At 43.7% G+C, this 17566-nt stretch overlaps 1 protein-coding gene across 1 annotated transcript in view; it reads right to left on the bottom strand.

The window, feature by feature from the left end:
• The window catches only part of FAM168B (family with sequence similarity 168 member B), a 31361-nt gene extending 15230 nt beyond the window's left edge, over window positions 1-16131 (bottom strand). Inside the window, exons 1-2 of the mRNA XM_082657994.1 lie at window positions 16034-16131; window positions 7434-7517 (exon numbers count right to left, since the gene is read on the bottom strand). Coding sequence (XP_082514120.1) covers window positions 7434-7517; window positions 16034-16103 — 154 coding nt within the window. The 5' untranslated portion in view covers window positions 16104-16131. The remainder of the gene's footprint in view (window positions 1-7433; window positions 7518-16033) is intronic.
• Window positions 16132-17566: the final 1435 nt, after the last annotated feature.

The following is a 17566-nucleotide window of genomic DNA, read 5'->3' as shown; positions in this document are numbered from 1 at the left end:
GGAGGCTAGAGGCCTACTGCTGCAGAAACCCATCCAGCAAGCCTGAGGTCTCTTAATCATCTGAGATATCTTTTTTATAACACTTGCCTCATATGTACACTTTATTGAAGATAAAGAGATGACTCCAAGAAGCTACCATGTGTATGCATTTGTCAGAATACAATGAATGGTATATTTAAAATGTGAGCATTTCATGTATGTAAATTTCACCTAAAAACAAAACCTAAAAGAACCGTAAACAAATATTAACAATATGCCCACTGAAGTAGACGGGGAAAAGCATCCTGACATCCACAACTTACTTCAAAACACATGAAAAAACAAGATGGACTGAAGGATGGATGGAGTAAAATGTTTAATTTTAAAAGTTGATTTTAGGGACTTCCCTGGTGGTCCAGTGGTAAAGAATCCGCCTTCCAATGCAGGGGACGCGGGTTCGATCCCTGGTTGGAGAACTAAGATCCCACATACCGCGGGGCAACTAAGCCCGCGCGCCACAACTACTGAGCTCGCGCGCCTCAATGAGAGAGCCCGCGTGCCTCAAACTACAGAGCCCACGCACCCTGGAGCCCGCATGCCACAACTAGAGAGAAGCCCACGCACCAAACTAGGGAGAAGCCCGCGCGCCACAACAACGAGCCCACACACAACTCAGATCCTACGCAGCCAAAAAACTAAAGAAAATAAATTTTTTTAAAAAAGTCAATTTTAAAAAGTTTAATTATAGAATCTTGGCAGTCCATACGTAGATGCTTACTGTGAATTTTTTCAGCTTCTCTGTATGTTGGAAAAATAGTCACCCACTATTTCTACTAATTATAGCAACAATTTTTAATATATATTATCTTACTGCTTATTCTTGTAACTGTGAGCTATGTCCTGAACTCTTGAGAAAATTGATTTTGGTTTTTTGTATGGGCATGAATATTACATCACTTTCTATCCAACACTGAGACAAATCAATTTCAAGGAAAGCAAACATGTCCCCCAGTCAATTAAAAACCAAGTGTGTATAGGCACTTTCCTTTTTGTTTTATATAACACCAGATCCACTGTCTCACACCAGAGAATCTCAACAGGAATATTATGAACTTAAAATTTAAAAATACATAAATAAATATACATACATCTCATAGTATCCAAACTAGACACTTTGTGAAATAATATTTAGATCTGCCAACCATTCACAATACAAAACCAAACACACGCATTGCTTGGTCTTTCAAAACACTAACAGCTTTCCAGATGCTCCTTCCCTAAAGACGATTCATAAGGGTGCCACACAGACAACACACTGGCCACAGCCTTCTTCCCCCTCACTCTCAGCAAACATGCATCACCGCAGGCTGACCTCCTCTCTGGGCAGAACTCACGCACAGGGCCACTGCTCTCAGGCTGCTGTGAGGGGCCAGAAGCTTTTTATATCGGAACAGATCATTTTTCCCCAAAAGTACCGCATACCACACAAATTGCGTATAGTAACTTTCTGAGTATAAGACATTTATTTAGAAAATTTGGAAATTCAGAAACATATAGTATATGTGAGGAGGAAGGACCTGCACCAAACACAGCATCATGAAATTTCATAACCTGGAGACAGAACTACTACAGAGCACCAAAGAGACGCCCAGCTCAGTCAACCAAGCATCAGAAAGGTACCGACATTCTCAGCAGCAGCAACAAAACTGGCAAACAGTTCGGCAATGTCCTCAAAATTCTGAGGGGAAATAACTGCTAGCCTAAAATTCTATATCCAGACAAACTAACAATGAAGTGTGAGTGCAGAATAAAATGTTTTCCGACATGAAAAATCTCAAAACTGTGACTCTCCCATATTCTCCTGGGAGATTACTGAAAAAGATCCTCCACTAAAACCGAAGAGTAAACTACAAAAGTAGACAAGGAATCAAGTGGAAGGGAAGAGGAGAGAACTCCCTGGGGTGATGGAGGAGAACGACCCAGTGTAAGGCCCAGAGGACAAGCAGCCCAGGCCAGAGTAGGAGAGAGGGTTTCAAAAAGACACCACCAAGAAAAGAAAACACGAACACCTTACGTGGCCTAAAATGCTGAGAAGAGACCCCACACCTGGGGGGAAGCTGAGGGTTTAATTAACTTTGTGGTTACAGAAATCTAATAAAAGACACTAGGTCCAGGGAAGAAAAAGTAACTGCAAAAGAAAACAGCCACTCGTTCACAGCAGTGAGCAATGCTCACAGGGTCACAGTAACAGGGGTAGGAAGGAAAATTAGGAATCTTTAAACTATGTGAATGTAAACCTTTAACTTAAGTGAGAGAGAGAAACAGAGGCCATGACCCCACAACCTATTAACACACTAATGCTCTTCTCTCCTGTGTGGCCCGCCTTAAGTGAAACTTAATTTTTAAACAAACCTGGGATCTTACTTCATGGACATAATTCTGAGCTTAAAAAGAAAGTGACATATCGTAAAGCATTTCCACTTACTAAGCATCCCTCATAAACAAGTAATAAGACCAGTTAAACACTGAAATAAGCCAACAGTTTAATCAAACCATTACTTTACTAGATATATCTACATGTATACATAAATATTTGCATAACTGATTATTCTCATTTTTAAGCTTCTATTATATTGCCAAACTGTCCTCCAAAAATGTTTCCCCAATTTATCCGCCATCCAGTCATGCATGGCAGCAACCAGAGAAGCCTTTCATCACTCCTAGCAATGTTTTCATCTTTTAAAAATATGTGCCAATGTAATATCTAAATCACCTCTTACATAGAGCTTACTAAAAAGAACTGAATGTTTTCTTGATGATTTCAGATGACCAATGCAGATATTAGTTACAGATACTCCTGGCTGTAAGCGGGAACAGAACAGAAGCCTGAATGTGCATCCCTGGTGCCTTGGGAGCTTGATTGCGTGCTTGCAGCTAAAATCCTCAATTAACACAGCTGAGGAGATATAATGATTCATTAAACAAAATGCCCAAAATGAAACATCTTTCCCAGGAGTGACAGAGTCAGGATTTGAGCCATATCTTGGTAATGCTACAGCCCAAACTCTTTCCAATATACTGTTCTGATTCCAAAAACAGACAGCCCTCTCTGGTTGCACATGTACTCAGCCTACTAGGCTTGTTCATGAGGATGAAATGAATATCACCTCCATTTCCAGATTCTGAGTGATGGAATCTTTCAGCAAAAGACATGACATCTCCTCACAAGGTTCTCTAAAACCTCCCTACGTCACACTTGTAAGAGCTAAGAAATAAGCAGTGTTAGGGCTGCAAAAGTGCTTTAAAAGCTACATACACAACCCCTATACAATACATCAGCTTTGTCCAAAAATCTGGTGGTGAGAGAACCAGAACATTGAGAAAGCAGCAGAAATGGAGAAAAATTTTGTTTAATTTTTCTATAGTGACAATTTTGGCTTACTCATCACATAAGAAAAAAAAGCCCACTGAAAAAGTTAATTTAAAAATTCAAGCTATGAACAATAAATGCTGGAGAGGGTGTGGAGAAAAGGGAACACTCTTGCACTGCTGGTGGGAATGTGAATTGGTTCAGCCACTATGGAGAACAGTATGGAGGTTCCTTAAAAAACTACAAATAGAACTACCATATGACCCAGCCATCCCACTACTGGGCATATACCCTGAGAAAACCGAAATTCAAAAAGAGTCATGTACCAAAATGTTCATTGCAGCTCTATTTACAATAGCCCGGAGATGGAAACAACCTAAGTGCCCATCATCGGATGAATGGATAAAGAAGATGTGGCACATATATACAATGGAATATTACTCAGCCATAAAAAGAAACGAAATTGAGCTATTTGTAATGAGGTGGATAGACCTAGAGTCTGTCATACAGAGTGAAGTAAGTCAGAAAGAAAAAGACAAATACCGTATGCTAACACATATATATGGAATTTAAGAAAAAAAATGTCATGAAGAACCTAGGGGTAAAGCAGGAATAAAGACGCAGACCTCCTAGAGAACGGACTTGAGGTTATGGGGAGGGGGAAGGGTGAGCTGTGACAGGGCGAGAGAGAGTCATGGGCATATACACACTAACAAACGTAGTAAGGTAGATAGCTAGTGGGAAGCAGCCGCATGGCACAGGGATATTGGCTCGGTGCTTTGTGACAGCCTGGAGGGGTGGGATAGGGAGGGTGGGAGGGAGGGAGACGCAAGAGGGAAGACATATGGGAACATATGTTTATGTATGACTGATTCACTTTGTTATAAAGCAGAAACTAACACACCATTGTAAAGCAATTATACCCCAATAAAGATGTTAAAAAAAAAAAAATTCAAGCTATGAAAATGCTGAGGATCCCAGAAAAAGAAGGGAGCACAGCTGTAGCCTAGACTCAGATCAGGTGGCTGCAAGCACTTGCATGACACCGGCAGGACCTTCCAAGTGCCTTTTATCTTTTTCATTCACAAATTTCACATACATCTTTATTCCCAGCTTCTCCTAAAAATCTGAAGATCTGGCAATGCTGGGCGAGCAGTGTGGCAGCCGACCACTATCCAGCACCCATCAGTGGACACCCCTTTCAACAAGGCAGGCCCTCTTGGCAGCCACTGTTCCCACCAAGACCACTACTCCCACCTGCCCGCCCCAGCTTCTGGGTTAGAGGAACAGCTTGAGAGCAGTCTTGGAAAAGAGGCAAGAAAGGGCCCATCTCCCTACAAGAAAGGAAACACGCGAGAGAAGAGGAATGGCACCTGTTCTACAGGTGGGCCAGAGGAGGAAACTATCAGACACCAGCACCAGCCCGATAAACACCAAACTTTCCCTTCAGGGGAGCACTTCACACCCTGGGCAAGGAAAACGGCTTCACCAGCCTCAAATAAACCTGAGGCTCTTTTTGTAAAAGAATAAGAAAGTTGGAAGCTTTTAGTACATTTTTACATCAATTTGTACTCCATAGAGAAAATGAGTACAAGTGAGCTACGCTGGAGAATTCTAGAACAGTGACATTTTATGGTTGTCTGCAGCATGATCACATACAGTAAAAAACAACGAATACTTATGCAAACATAAACTTCAATCCATTCCTACCACCATAGAGAAAAAGTAATCCAAAATAGGTCATAAACCTAAATGTAAAACCTAAAATTATAAAACTTCTAGGAGAAAACCTTTGTGATGCTGGGTTAGGCAAAGATTTCTTAGAAACGATACCAAAACCGTGATTCATAAAAGAACAAGATGATAAAGTGAACTTCATTAAATTTAAAAACTCTTGCTCTTTTAAAGACACTGTGAAGAGCCACAGACTATGAAAATATATTTGCAAATCATATATCTAATAAAGAATTCTCAAACCCAACAATAAAAAAAAACTTAAAAACTGACAGGCAGAAAAGGATGTACACAAACACTTAACCAAAGACACACAAGTGGCAAACAGGCACACGAAAAGATGTTCAACATTATTAGTCATTAGATAAGTTCAAATTAAAACTACAGTAAGATATCACTACATATTCACTAGGATGGCTGAAATTAAAAAGAATGACTATATCATGTATTAGCAAAGATATAAAGGAAATTGAACTCTCTTCCACCGCTGGTGGGAACATAAAATAGCACAACTCCTTTGGAAGTGTGGCAGCTTCTTACAAAGTTAAACATACGCCTGCCTTAAGAGCCAGCCACTCCACTCCTCTGTATTTACTCAAGAGAAATGGAAGGGTATGTCCACAAAAAGAATGTACACAAGTATTCACAGCGGTTTCATGTGTAACAGCCTCAGACTGCACACAGTCCCAATGTTCATCAGCCAGTGAATGGGTAAGCAATTTGTGCTATTTCTGTACAATGCAATACTACCCAACAATAATAAGAAACGAACTACTGATATACACTACAACATGGATGTCAAAAATTATCCTGAATGAAAGCCAGTCCCCCAAAAAGGGCATTCAATATGATTCACTTATACAAAATTTTAGAAACTACAAATGATCTGTAGTGAGAGAACACAGATGAGTGATTTCCTGGAGCCTAGGTGAGGTCACAAAGGGGCAGGAGAAAACTTTTGGGGATGAGTGATATGTTCACTCTAGACTGAGAAGGTGGCATACATCATATCAAGTACCCTTTAAATATATGCAGTTTACTGAACATCATTCAGACCTCCAGAGAGCTGTTTTAAAAAAGTTAAACAAGATGAGATGTTTCACAAAAGGAGATGGTGGTGCCATTTGGCCCTTAAATAATCTAGTGAGTAATAACATAATACTGCTTGTCCCAGGGAAGGGATGTTCCATAACAGATCCCAAAAGATGGCACAAAGTAGCAGGTTCTCTAGTTCTTGGGGGAGAAAGAGTGTGAATAAAAGCTATGCAAAAACAAAACAAAATCTCTTTTGGAAAGAACAGGTCAATGTGTCAAAGAGCTAGGGATTTAAAGTTGGGACTCTAGGCTTCACTGTGTCTTAGTCATGGGAAACCATCATAACTGCAAACATTACTCTGGTGTAAGTGCAGGGAACGTGAAGTCAAGGAGAGAAAGCTTGGGAGCAGGAAGACCAAGCTAAGAAGGTCTTTCTCTGGGTGTGAGCTACAGGGTGAACAAAGGCAGTCAGAGTGGGAATGGAATGCGAGTCATGGACAGAAGGGCCACGGAAGGAAGGAAGAATTTTATGATTATCAAACTGGAAGAACTCAGGAAAAGGACACTGCTGCTGTCTCCTCTCCTGTCAAGTTAACCATGTGAGGCTAGGGGTTCCGAGGGACAAAGAAGCACCCCGGCAGACACGTGAGGCTGAGCCTTCAGGTCAGAGTGTAGGTCACCACTGCTGCAGCAGAATCACAAAGTCCATCCTGGGTGAATAAAGCCTGGAATGAGCCAACACCAAAATGCAGGCTCAAAGAGGAAAGTCCCATTAAAAAAAACTGTCTTTACAAGGACCAGACCCAAACAAATTCCACTTTCAATTGTACCACTTGATTTCTAAAATCGGAAACTATTCTCATGCACCTTACATAGAAAACAAAACTTTCTTTTAAAGCCATAATCAAGGTGCTCAAGTTCTAGAGAGAAATCAGTTATCTCTAAAAATGTTAGCAACATGGAAATTCTACTTATTAACATGGCAACATGATCTTTAGTTTCTAATAATCAACACTATTTCATAAATACATACATGTTCTGGCACAACTAGTTACCTGTAACAAGCTATGATGGAATGAAGATCCGTGTTGTGGAAGGACACCAGAAATGCAATATACTGATACAAAGCTTTATGTGCAATAAGAATTAAGCTTTTATTGTACTTATTAAGAAGCCTAATTTTATGAACCAATAAATCATTTCAACCCCAAATCCCAATTCTATAACCACCCTTCTCAAAATCCATCCACTTGACATTCTCCCCCAGCCACATGGACAAAGCACTTTTGCCACCCAGCACATATGGCCTGCTTACCTGTTTGGAAGGTAGGATTCGCTCCAGGGTACATGTTGGGGGAATAGGCAGGAGCTGCTGCTGCATAGCCCATGGGGAAACCAGCTGTAGAAAAAAGAAAAAACAATGTGATTTTAAAACCAGGGCTCCCACAGACCCAGCTGTCCTCAGCTTCTTCACCACAACCCCCAGACTGACTTCAGGAGCCCAACAGCGCTATGGGTGCTGAGCAGGTGGTCTCTACTTGTCTCCTCTCCTCAGAGCTGTGATGGGTCACAATCATAAACGAGTCTTTTAAACCTAAGAGTATAAATGCTTACAACTTTCTAAATTTATTTGACAGAAACTGAATTAGAATGAAGTAAAAAAAATATATATCCTAAGCTGAAGTCAGAAAACTCTCAATTCTTCTGGCAGTTTTATTTTCGATTCTAATCGCCTAATTTATTACTTAGCAAGAGTAATAAGAGTGTTGCAAGCTTCACATGCTAAACGGGCTCTAACCAGCACCATACACAAATGGAACTGGGAAAAATCTAATCACACATTCCGTTTGCAAGCAACCTGACCTTTATTAACACAAATGAGGAATTCTTAATAAGACTAAACTACAACCACTAATTGATCACGTGAACACAACAGAACCATCAAGAAAGACATTAGTGTTTCAGCCAAAGCCAGAGGGGCGGGCTTCCCTGGTGGCGCAGTGGTTGAGCGTCCACCTGCCGATGAGGGGAACACGGGTTCGTGCCCCGGTGCAGGAAGATCCCACATGCCGCGGAGCGGCTGGGCCCGTGAGCCATGGCCGCTGAGCCTGCGCGTCCGGAGCCTGTGCTCCTCAACGGGAGAGGCCGCAACACTGAGAGGCCCGCGTACAGCAAAAAAAAAAAAAAAAAACCAGAGAGGGGCCTCAGTTATTCGCTCCACGTCCCTCACAGCTCTCAGCTCGATCCATTCACCACGCGACAATGGGGCCTTAAAGAGCCTTCTCTACATTCAGGGCACAGAGCCAAGATGACCCAGGTTTGCTAGTCTACTACCTACACAAATCGTTGTGAGAAGCTGTAATCCCTCCAGAAAATTCTAACCTGCAGGGTTCCAAATCAACATGGTTGAGAACCACTGCTCCCTCCCACTCCTGTCCATCTTCCCAGTCACAGTACTGTCCTCCTGAAAATGCCCCTTGGCGAGTACCATGGACTGTCTCCTCCAACATCGACTCTACCTCCTTTCCGGCAGGCAGGGGCTGGCAAGCTAAAAACTACACTGCCCAGACTCCCCCTCTTGCAAGAGGTTGGAAGTGATCCCAAATCCCAATCACTTCATAAAAACAAAAACTTAAATACCACTAGCTGTGTAAAAAAAACTTAGCTTTCTACAAGAAATATACTAGCAAATTATGTAGACAAAGGGAAAGTACACTTAATATATAAGTAACTTTTAAAGTTAAAAAAACAAAAACCCAAAAGAAAACGGAAGACATGGACAGAGAGAACTGCCAACTACCATTTCTAACTTCAGGCTGGCACAAATCCAAAAGCTGAGGACATGCTTTCTTGGCAAGGTTGTGGGGTAAACAACAGTCTCACACCCTTCTGGTAGGAGTGCAAAGCAGTAAAAATCCTACGCAAGAAGGGAAATTGGCAGTACCTTTAAAATTACATCTGCGTTAGAAGATGTGGTATACCTACAACAGAGTATTACTCAGCCATTAAAAAGAATGAAATAATGCCATTTACAGTAGCATGGATGTACCCGGAGATTATCATACTAAGTGAAGTAAATCAGGCAAAGAAAGACAAATATCATGTGGTATCGCTCAGACAAATATCACGTGGTATCGCTTATATGTGGAATCTAAAAAAAAAAAGATACAAATGAACTTATTTACAAAACAGAAACAGACTCACAGACTTAGAGAAAGAACTTAGGGTTGCCGGGGGGAAGGGTAGGAGGGAGGGATAGATTGGGAGTTTGGGATGACACGTACACGCTGCTATATTTAAAATAGATAAGCAACAAGGACCTACTATATAGCACAGGGAACTGTGCTCAATATTCTGTAATAACTTAAATGGGAAAAGAATTTGAGAAAGAATAGATACATGTATATGTATAAGTGAATCACTTTGCTGTACACCTGAAACACATTGTTAATCAACTATACTCCGATATAAAATAAAAATTTTTAAAAAGAATAACAGGAAAAAAAAATCATCTGCATTTACTCTCTCCACTGGCAATCCCACCTCAAGGAATCCACCCTGAAGATAATTTTCACAAACACTATCAACTGCAGTATTACTGGAATAGCAAAAGACTTCAAACAACATACCCATGCAAAGAACTGGTTGAATAAAACTATGGAAACCCCCACAAGATGAAGGGTTATGCAGCAGTACTATGTATTATAAAATACAAATAAGAACAAGGCGAACCGACAGGGAACAATCAAGAACTGACAAAGCCAAGTGACCACAACCACCTGCATCTCGATTCCAGAAAACAACCTGCCGTTCGGCTGTGGGGAGGAGGATGTGGGAGGAGAGCCTTCAGCAGCAGGGCTTTGCAGGGCCACTTCTGCCTGCCGAGGCCTCCTCTAACTGCCAGTGCCGCCCCAGGGCTCCCCAATGAGCCCGCTGACACTGCACACTCGGGTCAGGCTCCCACACCCAGTACTGCTTCCACCCCACCAGATCCTTACAAGCGTTACCCACCCCCACAACGTCTGAACTCCTAACTCCATCTCAGGGTCCGATACCCTCGTGCAACAAAGGCGAAATTAGAATATATGGACATAGTTGGCCTGGGAGCATGATATGTCTGTGTCCCCTCCAAAATTTACATGTTGAAACCCTAATCCCCAATGTGATGATATTTGGAGATACTTAATCGTGGTAATCATTTCACTACATATACATACATTAAATCATCACATACACCTTAAAAAAACCCATGTTGTACAACCTAAATATATACGGTTTTTATTTATCAATCATACCTCAGTAAAGCTGGGGGGAAAAAAAAGATCAAGCAACGTGCTGTGTGGTTAACAAAGGAAGATATCAACCGGATTACCTATAATTTTTAATACACTTGTTTATTACATTCCATGAAAAAAACACTAGGAATGGCAAGACACAGGACCTTATGAGTGAAATAGAAAAAGATAAACTGATAACACAGACCACGGGTGATCCACAGACTGCAGTCAGCCAACAAGGTCTTTAAATTGTGTATTTCTTATGACTTAGAAAACTAGAGCTCAGGTTTGCTCCAAGCCGCCCCTGCTGTTTAGAAGAGCCGTGCGGGGAGCTTTGGTCCCTTTGGTCCCTCGTCTAACCCCTGCCCTCCAGTGCTCCGCCAGTGGGTGGGGAGGGGCCAACCTGTGCATCCGGCAGGGAATCCAGGAGGGGGAGCTGCAAAGGACTGGGTGGGGTTGCGGAGCTCCTGCTGCTGAAGTCGGGGAAGCAAGGGAGGGGATGCGGGGGTGCAGGGTCCCAGAGCTGGACCCACTGCGGTGGGACGCAGCCTCCTAGCCTCCCCTCCCCCACCTTACAGTAGGTTCCAATAATATTTAATTGCATCTCGGGCTTTCGGGCTTAAAACTCACCCACAGGCTCGCAGGTCCTTTGACTGCACTCCTTCCTCTATTAGATAAAGTATGGGGGGGGGAGGACGGGACACCACAACGACAGGGAGGGGACTGGAGGGACCCCTGAAGTATTGGCCTCAGCTGACTAAAGAGGTCTTGACCCACGCTGTCACAGACCCCTGTCAGAGGACCCCTTCGGGCGGAATTGAGGGGGACAATTAGGAGGTGGTCTGTGTCAAGTGAGCATGGATCACCATGGGGTGGGGAGCACGGTGACCCCTGAGAAGTACTGTTAGAAAGATGCGTTCCTCCCTCCTCTTGAAGGATGTGGGTGGGCTTTAAGGCTCCAGTGCCCGCCACACACTCTTTCCAGGCCCGACTGCACCTCTGGCGCCGGCCTTGTTAGCCTGGCTTCCAGTCCTAGAACTTGCCAGGCTCTGGGGGAGAATCTGGGCTGCTGAGAGGGTCGCTGGGGGCTCAAGCTGCCCCTGGGTTTCGCAAGTGGAGGGAGGAAGGGTGAAGGCAGTAGTGGGGTGGGGCTGGGAGGGGTGAGTGCCCCGGGAGACCCTGAGAGAGAACCCCCCCCCCAGCCCCTGCCCTCTGCCGCTGAGCCGGATGCCCGAGACTTTCCGTGCCTCTGGGAGGAGCCCTGCTTCTTCACCCCTGTGCTCAGAACCATCTGGAGACAACTCCTCACCCTCCGGCTGCTGTGCCACGGTTTTCCTTTAAATGTTGTTCTTGGCTCATTTGGCTTTCAGTTCCCTAAACAGCAGTTTTGAGCTCTCCAAGCTATTTAAAAGTGTTCTCCTTAAAGTGCGACTAAAGCCCACTCTTCTGGAAAAACTACCTTCACTTCAGAGGAGATATTTTTTCCTCCCCATTTCTTCCTTCTACCGCCCTCTGAACAATCAAGCCAAAGTCAAGCAGCTCTGTGAGCACTAAGCAAAGATAAACACAAAGAAAATCACATCTAGCCATTTCACAGTAAAAACAAAGATATTTTAAAAGCAGCGGGGTCGGGGGTCAGGGGGGAGGGAAGGGATATACTAACTCCAAAGAAACAAAAATAATTCTGACAGAAACGGGAAGACAATACAACTGCCTTTAAAGTGCTGAGAGAAAATAACAGCCAACCTAAAACTGTATACTCAGTATGGTAGGCAAACCCCGCCCCCCCCAGAAGATACATCATCAAATCCCTGGAACCTATAAATGTTACCTTATTTGGAAAAAGAGTCTTTGTAGACATAAGTTAAGGACCTTCAGATAAGATCATCATGGATTACGGGTAGTGGGGGCCTAAACCCAACGCCAAGTGTCTGCATATGAAACACAGACGAGGAGGAGATGATGTAACCATGGAAGTAGAAGCCGGAGTGATGCTGCCACAAGGCTATTCATGTCACGGAATGCTGAAAGCTTCCAGAAACTTCAAGAGGCAAGAAATGATTCTTACCTCGAGCCTCCAGAGGGTATGAGGCCCTGCCAACACCTGAATTTTGGACTTCTGCCTCCCACAACTGTGAGAGAATAAGTTTCTGTGGTTTTTAAGCCACAAACTTTGTAGCAATTTGTTATAGCAGCCACAGAAAACCAACAGACTCATCAAAAATATGTTCCAAAAATGAAAGCAAAATAAAAACATTTCACAAACTAAAACAAAATTCACTGCTAGCAGACATGCAGTAAAAGGGGAGAGGAGGGGAGGGGAGGAGGGAGAGACGAGGGGGATGGGGAGGGGATGAGGGGAGATGGGGGAGGGGGAGGGGAGGAGCGGAGGGGAGGGGAGGAGGGGGAGGGGAGGGGGGAGGGGAGGGGAGGAGGGGGAGGGGAGGGGGAGGGGAGGGGGGAGGGGAGGGAGGGGAGGGAGGGGAGGGGGAGGGGAGGGAGGGGAGGGAGGAGGGGAGGGAGGGGAGGGAGGAGGGGAGGGAGGAGGGGAGGGAAGAGGGGGATGGGGATGGGATGAGGGGAGGGAGGAGGGGAGGGAGGAGGGGAGGAAGGAGGGGAGGAAGGAGGGGAGGGAGGAGGGGAGGGAGGGGAGGGAGGAGGGGAGGGAGGGGAGGGAGGAGGGGAGGGAGGGGAGGGAGGAGGGGAGGGAGGAGGGGAGGGAAGAGGGGGATGGGGATGGGATGAGGGGAGGGAGGAGGGGAGGGAGGAGGGGAGGAAGGAGGGGAGGGAGGAGGGGAGGGAGGAGGGGAGGGAGGAGGGGAGGGAGGAGGGGCAGGGGAGGAGGGAAGGAGGAGGGGAGGGGGAGGGGAGGGAGAAGGGGAGGGAGGAGGGAGGAGGGGAGGAGGGGAGGGAGGAGGGGAGGGAGGAGGGAAGGGAGAAGTGGGGGGAGGAGGGGAGGGAGAAGGGGAGGGAGGAGTGGAGGGAGGAGGGAAGGAGGGGGAGCGGAGGGGACGAGGGGAGGGGGGAGGGGAGGGGGAGCAAAAAGTGCTGTAATCTTTAGAGTCATCACTAAATAGCAAAAGAATTTTTCAAAAATTAAAAGAAGGAAAAATTTAATGAAAAATACTTGGTTAATCCAAAAGAAGAAAGTGAACAAAACAAAAAACCCAGGTGCTATCAATTAGAAAATAACAGTAAGATGGTGCATATGAACCCAATTATTGTCATTCCTCAGTATCCTAGGGGTATTGGTTCCAGGACACAATACCCAAAATCCACGGATATGAAGGGCTGACCATATGTCAGTTACCATATTACTACAATTAAAAGATGAAGTTGTTGGGAAGTGTTTCTTTTTTCCCATTAAATGTAAATTTTAGAAAGTTATGGACAAGTCTCTCCGTTTACTAGTATAAAAGTATAAAATGGTATAAAAGCACTTTCTTTCCTTGTAATGTCTCGTTAGTTTTTGGTACTGAAGTTATGCTAGCCTCAAAATTCTGTAGGCACATTATTTAACTCCCACTCCCATTCGAAATACCTAGAGTGGTTACTAGTTCCTACACTAAACCCTTGCTGATCTAGAGAGTTTTATGAAAGTCAAGGAGACTAAAATACTAAAACCAAGAAAATAGTTAGGACAGGTATAAAGAAATGGATAAAATAAGAAGAAACGATAACATTTTAAACAGATTTAAAGTTGCAGAAATTTTCTTTTAAATGTAATTTTAAGACCCAAAAAACCCCTAAAAGAGTGCACATGGGAGGGAGACGCAAGAGGGAGGAGATATGGGGATATATGTATATGTATAGCTGATTCACTGTGTAATAAAGCAGAAACTAACACACCATTGTAAAGCAATTATACTCCCATAAAGATGTTAAAAAATAAAATTTTAAAAAGTGCACAGAACTGGTATGACAGGCAACCAATGTTTCATTATAGGTAATGCTAATACCATCAGGTTTTGCCTATTCCCTGGTTTCAGATTTACACAGGATTCTCTTCAGCTATTTAGCCTTCTGTTTAAACTAGTGTTAATTCGTTAAAGACAGTAGGCCTTATCACTAAATCACCTTTTATCAATTCTGGAAAATTCTGGCACTCCTTTTCTTCTAGTCTCTCTACTTGGTCCTTCTGCACCTTTTAATTCTCCTCAAAACTTCTCATCCTAACACCTCTATTTCTTAACCAGTCTGTTTCCCCCTTTCCTTATACTGCATTCTGGTCCTCCCTTTAGCAGTGTTTTATCTGCAGCTTAACTTGAATTTTGTTCAAATGCCTTTTTTTTTCCATTTAAGTTCCAGCTGGTTCTTTTCGATATGATTCTTTCTTTTGCATCTTCAGTAATTCTAAACATGCTTGTGTGATATGGTTTTTACCTGTTTTGTTCCTGCTGTCTATCATGACTGGTGACTCTGACATGACGAATAACATCACAGTGTTCTGTAATAATTTTGACTTGTTAACAGGCAGAACTTTGTGGGAAACCCACACAACCTGGGTTGAGAACATCTGCCTCCACAGCAGTTCTGCACCTGCTGTTGTCAGGTGCTCCAGAGAATAGTGCCGCCTAGAGACTTTTTTTATGTTAGTTTCTCGATGTATGGACCTCCTGGGAAGGACAAGTAATTCAAAGTAGAGCCTGAAACATCCCTGAATAGTTACAAATTCTTAGAAAAGGGTTCTCCCTTCCCAGAGCCCAAGCAGAAACTGAACTTCCCCGTGGAGCCAGTGCATGGATTGTTTAGTCTACCTCTCCAATGTGAGTATCATCCTCTGGAGGAATCAGACTGATGAGGGGTCCCACTCCAACTCCCAGCCTTACAAGGGCCAAAGGCCTCAATTTCTGTCCCCAAATAGGTTGCTAAAACCCACAAATAATAAATGCCCCTAGGACAGGCACATCAACTCAATGGCCCAATGCTCTGGTTTTTGTCGTTTTCATATTCAGCAGCAGAAATCTCTTACTTTCTTGCAAGTTCAGTTAAACGTTTTTGAAATGTTTTATTTAACTTCCCAGGGGTTTTTAGCAACGGGGTTTTAAGAGTATCTGTTCCACCATATCACCTAAACCCACAATTGTAATACTACAAATAACTATTCCTTTCAATTAGGACGACAATTTGCTATTTTTGACCACCAACTCCTATTCCCCCAAATTGTGCTTCACCCCCTCCATCACAGCCCATGTTGGACTAGCAGACTTCAGTGAAGTGGGGAACACAACTCAGGCCTAAATTCATCAGTAGACTCCCCTCCTGGCCCCGGGTGCTGGCATGGAAGGAACAAGATGAGAGCCAGAGCCAGGTGAAGAGACTTACAGCCAAGGGAGGGGCTGAGCACCACAGAACCACAATGGTCAGAAAGGGACCCACACGGAGAGGACACTGAGGAAGCGGAGCTGAGCACAGGAAGCAGAGAAACTAGACGCCAATCCCCACCCTTGATGCCACCAGATCAGCCTTTGACCAAAGCCAGACCAAGCTCCTGATTTTTCAATTCCGTGAGCCAATACATTTTCTTCCCTATCTAAGCCACTTGAGCTGGGTTTGTCCATCGAAAGCATTCTTAGTGACACAGAAATTCACCACGTGTTCAAAGTTCAATAATGGAAACAAAATTTTACTTGCTTACCTGGATAACCAATTCCTTTGGCATTTGCATAGGGAACCCCAGAAGAACCCGGGCTATAAACAGGATTCATGATTTCAAGAACTAAAAAGGGAAAAAAAGTGATTTAGCCAAGCACTTTTGTTCTCAGGTTTTTCTCCATCATCAGTCTCAAAAGAACAAGAGTCCTTTCTCTAGTATATAATAAAACGAGGCATTTCACGCTGCTGCCAACCAACAGAGAACAGAAAAGGAACGCCAAAGTCCTAATGGGTGCCCACTAGGACACTACAGGCTTTCCTTTATAACTCTCTTCGGTCCATCAGAAGCTAAGGGAAAAAAGTGTTCTCTGTGTCCCTGCTTAAAACTGTGAAAAAATATCTATAAATAATCTAAATGTCCTTATAACAGAGAACAGTCTTAACCAGATCTATCCAGAGCATGAAATAGCATGCAGCTGCTTTTTAAAGTGTTTAAAAATACAGATTGATATCATGGTAATTGGGGAAAAAAACAGTACAATACTATAATGCAGTATGCTCCCAAATTTGCACCTACACATATAAGCATGTGCACCTCTAGCACAAACAGAAAAAAAGTCTGGGAGGAAATTAAAATATGAACAGTGATTGCCTCTAGATGGGATGGTTTAGTGTTCGCTTTGCACTTTTGTCTATTTCTGAAATAACTTAGGTTAAATATATATCTATTTCCTAAAAAAAGACAAATTAGCACAGCCCAGCAACTCTATTAACCCATTCTATAATTCCCAACCTTTTTTTTTTTTTTTTGCGGTACGCGGGCCTCTCACTGTGTGGCCTCTCCTGTTGTGGAGCACAGGCTCCGGACGTGCAGGCTCAGCGGCCATGGCTCACGGGCCCAGCCGCTCCAGGCATGTGGGATCTTCCCGGACCGGGGCGGGGCATGAACCTGTGTCCCCTGTGTCGGCAGGCAGACTCTCAACCACTGAGCCACCAGGGAAGCCCAATTCCCAACCTTTTTTGCCTGAAAAGTTCAAGAACTTGCACAGCTACAACCATGGTTTTATCCCATCCTCTGAATTTTTTATCACCCAGTGTATTCTTAAAGTGTGAGCTAAATTAAGACTATTCAGTATTCCCTGACTTACGTGGCAGTAAGGACAATGGGGATCTTAAATTTAAAAATAAAACAGCAATGGGAGGGGAACAGGTATATGGGAACTCTGCACTTTCTGCTCAGTTTTGCTGTGAACCTAAAACTGCTCTTTAAAAAAAAAGTCTATTTAAAAAGAAAAACAGGCAGTTCCCTGGTGGCATAGTGGTTAGGATTCTGGACTTTCACTGCCGTGGCTGGGGTTCAATCCCTGTTTGGGGAACTGAGATCCTGCAAGTTGTGTGGCATGGCCAAAAAAAAAGAAAAGAAACAAAAGAAAAACATAAAATGTACATGTATTTGCTTTAGTGTCTGCCTTCCCCACCACATCCTCAGCTAGAATGTAGATAGGGAACTGGAACTTAGCCCTATTTGCAGTAACTTCAGCCCCAATAACAATGTCTTACACACAAAAAGGTGCAA

Source organism: Grampus griseus (assembly GCF_964374135.1).
Source record: "Grampus griseus genome assembly, chromosome: 7".
NCBI classification, from domain to species: Eukaryota; Metazoa; Chordata; class Mammalia; order Artiodactyla; family Delphinidae; genus Grampus; species Grampus griseus.
The sequence above is the reverse complement of the archived record's forward strand: the minus strand, read 5'-3'. Positions and strand labels throughout refer to the sequence as shown.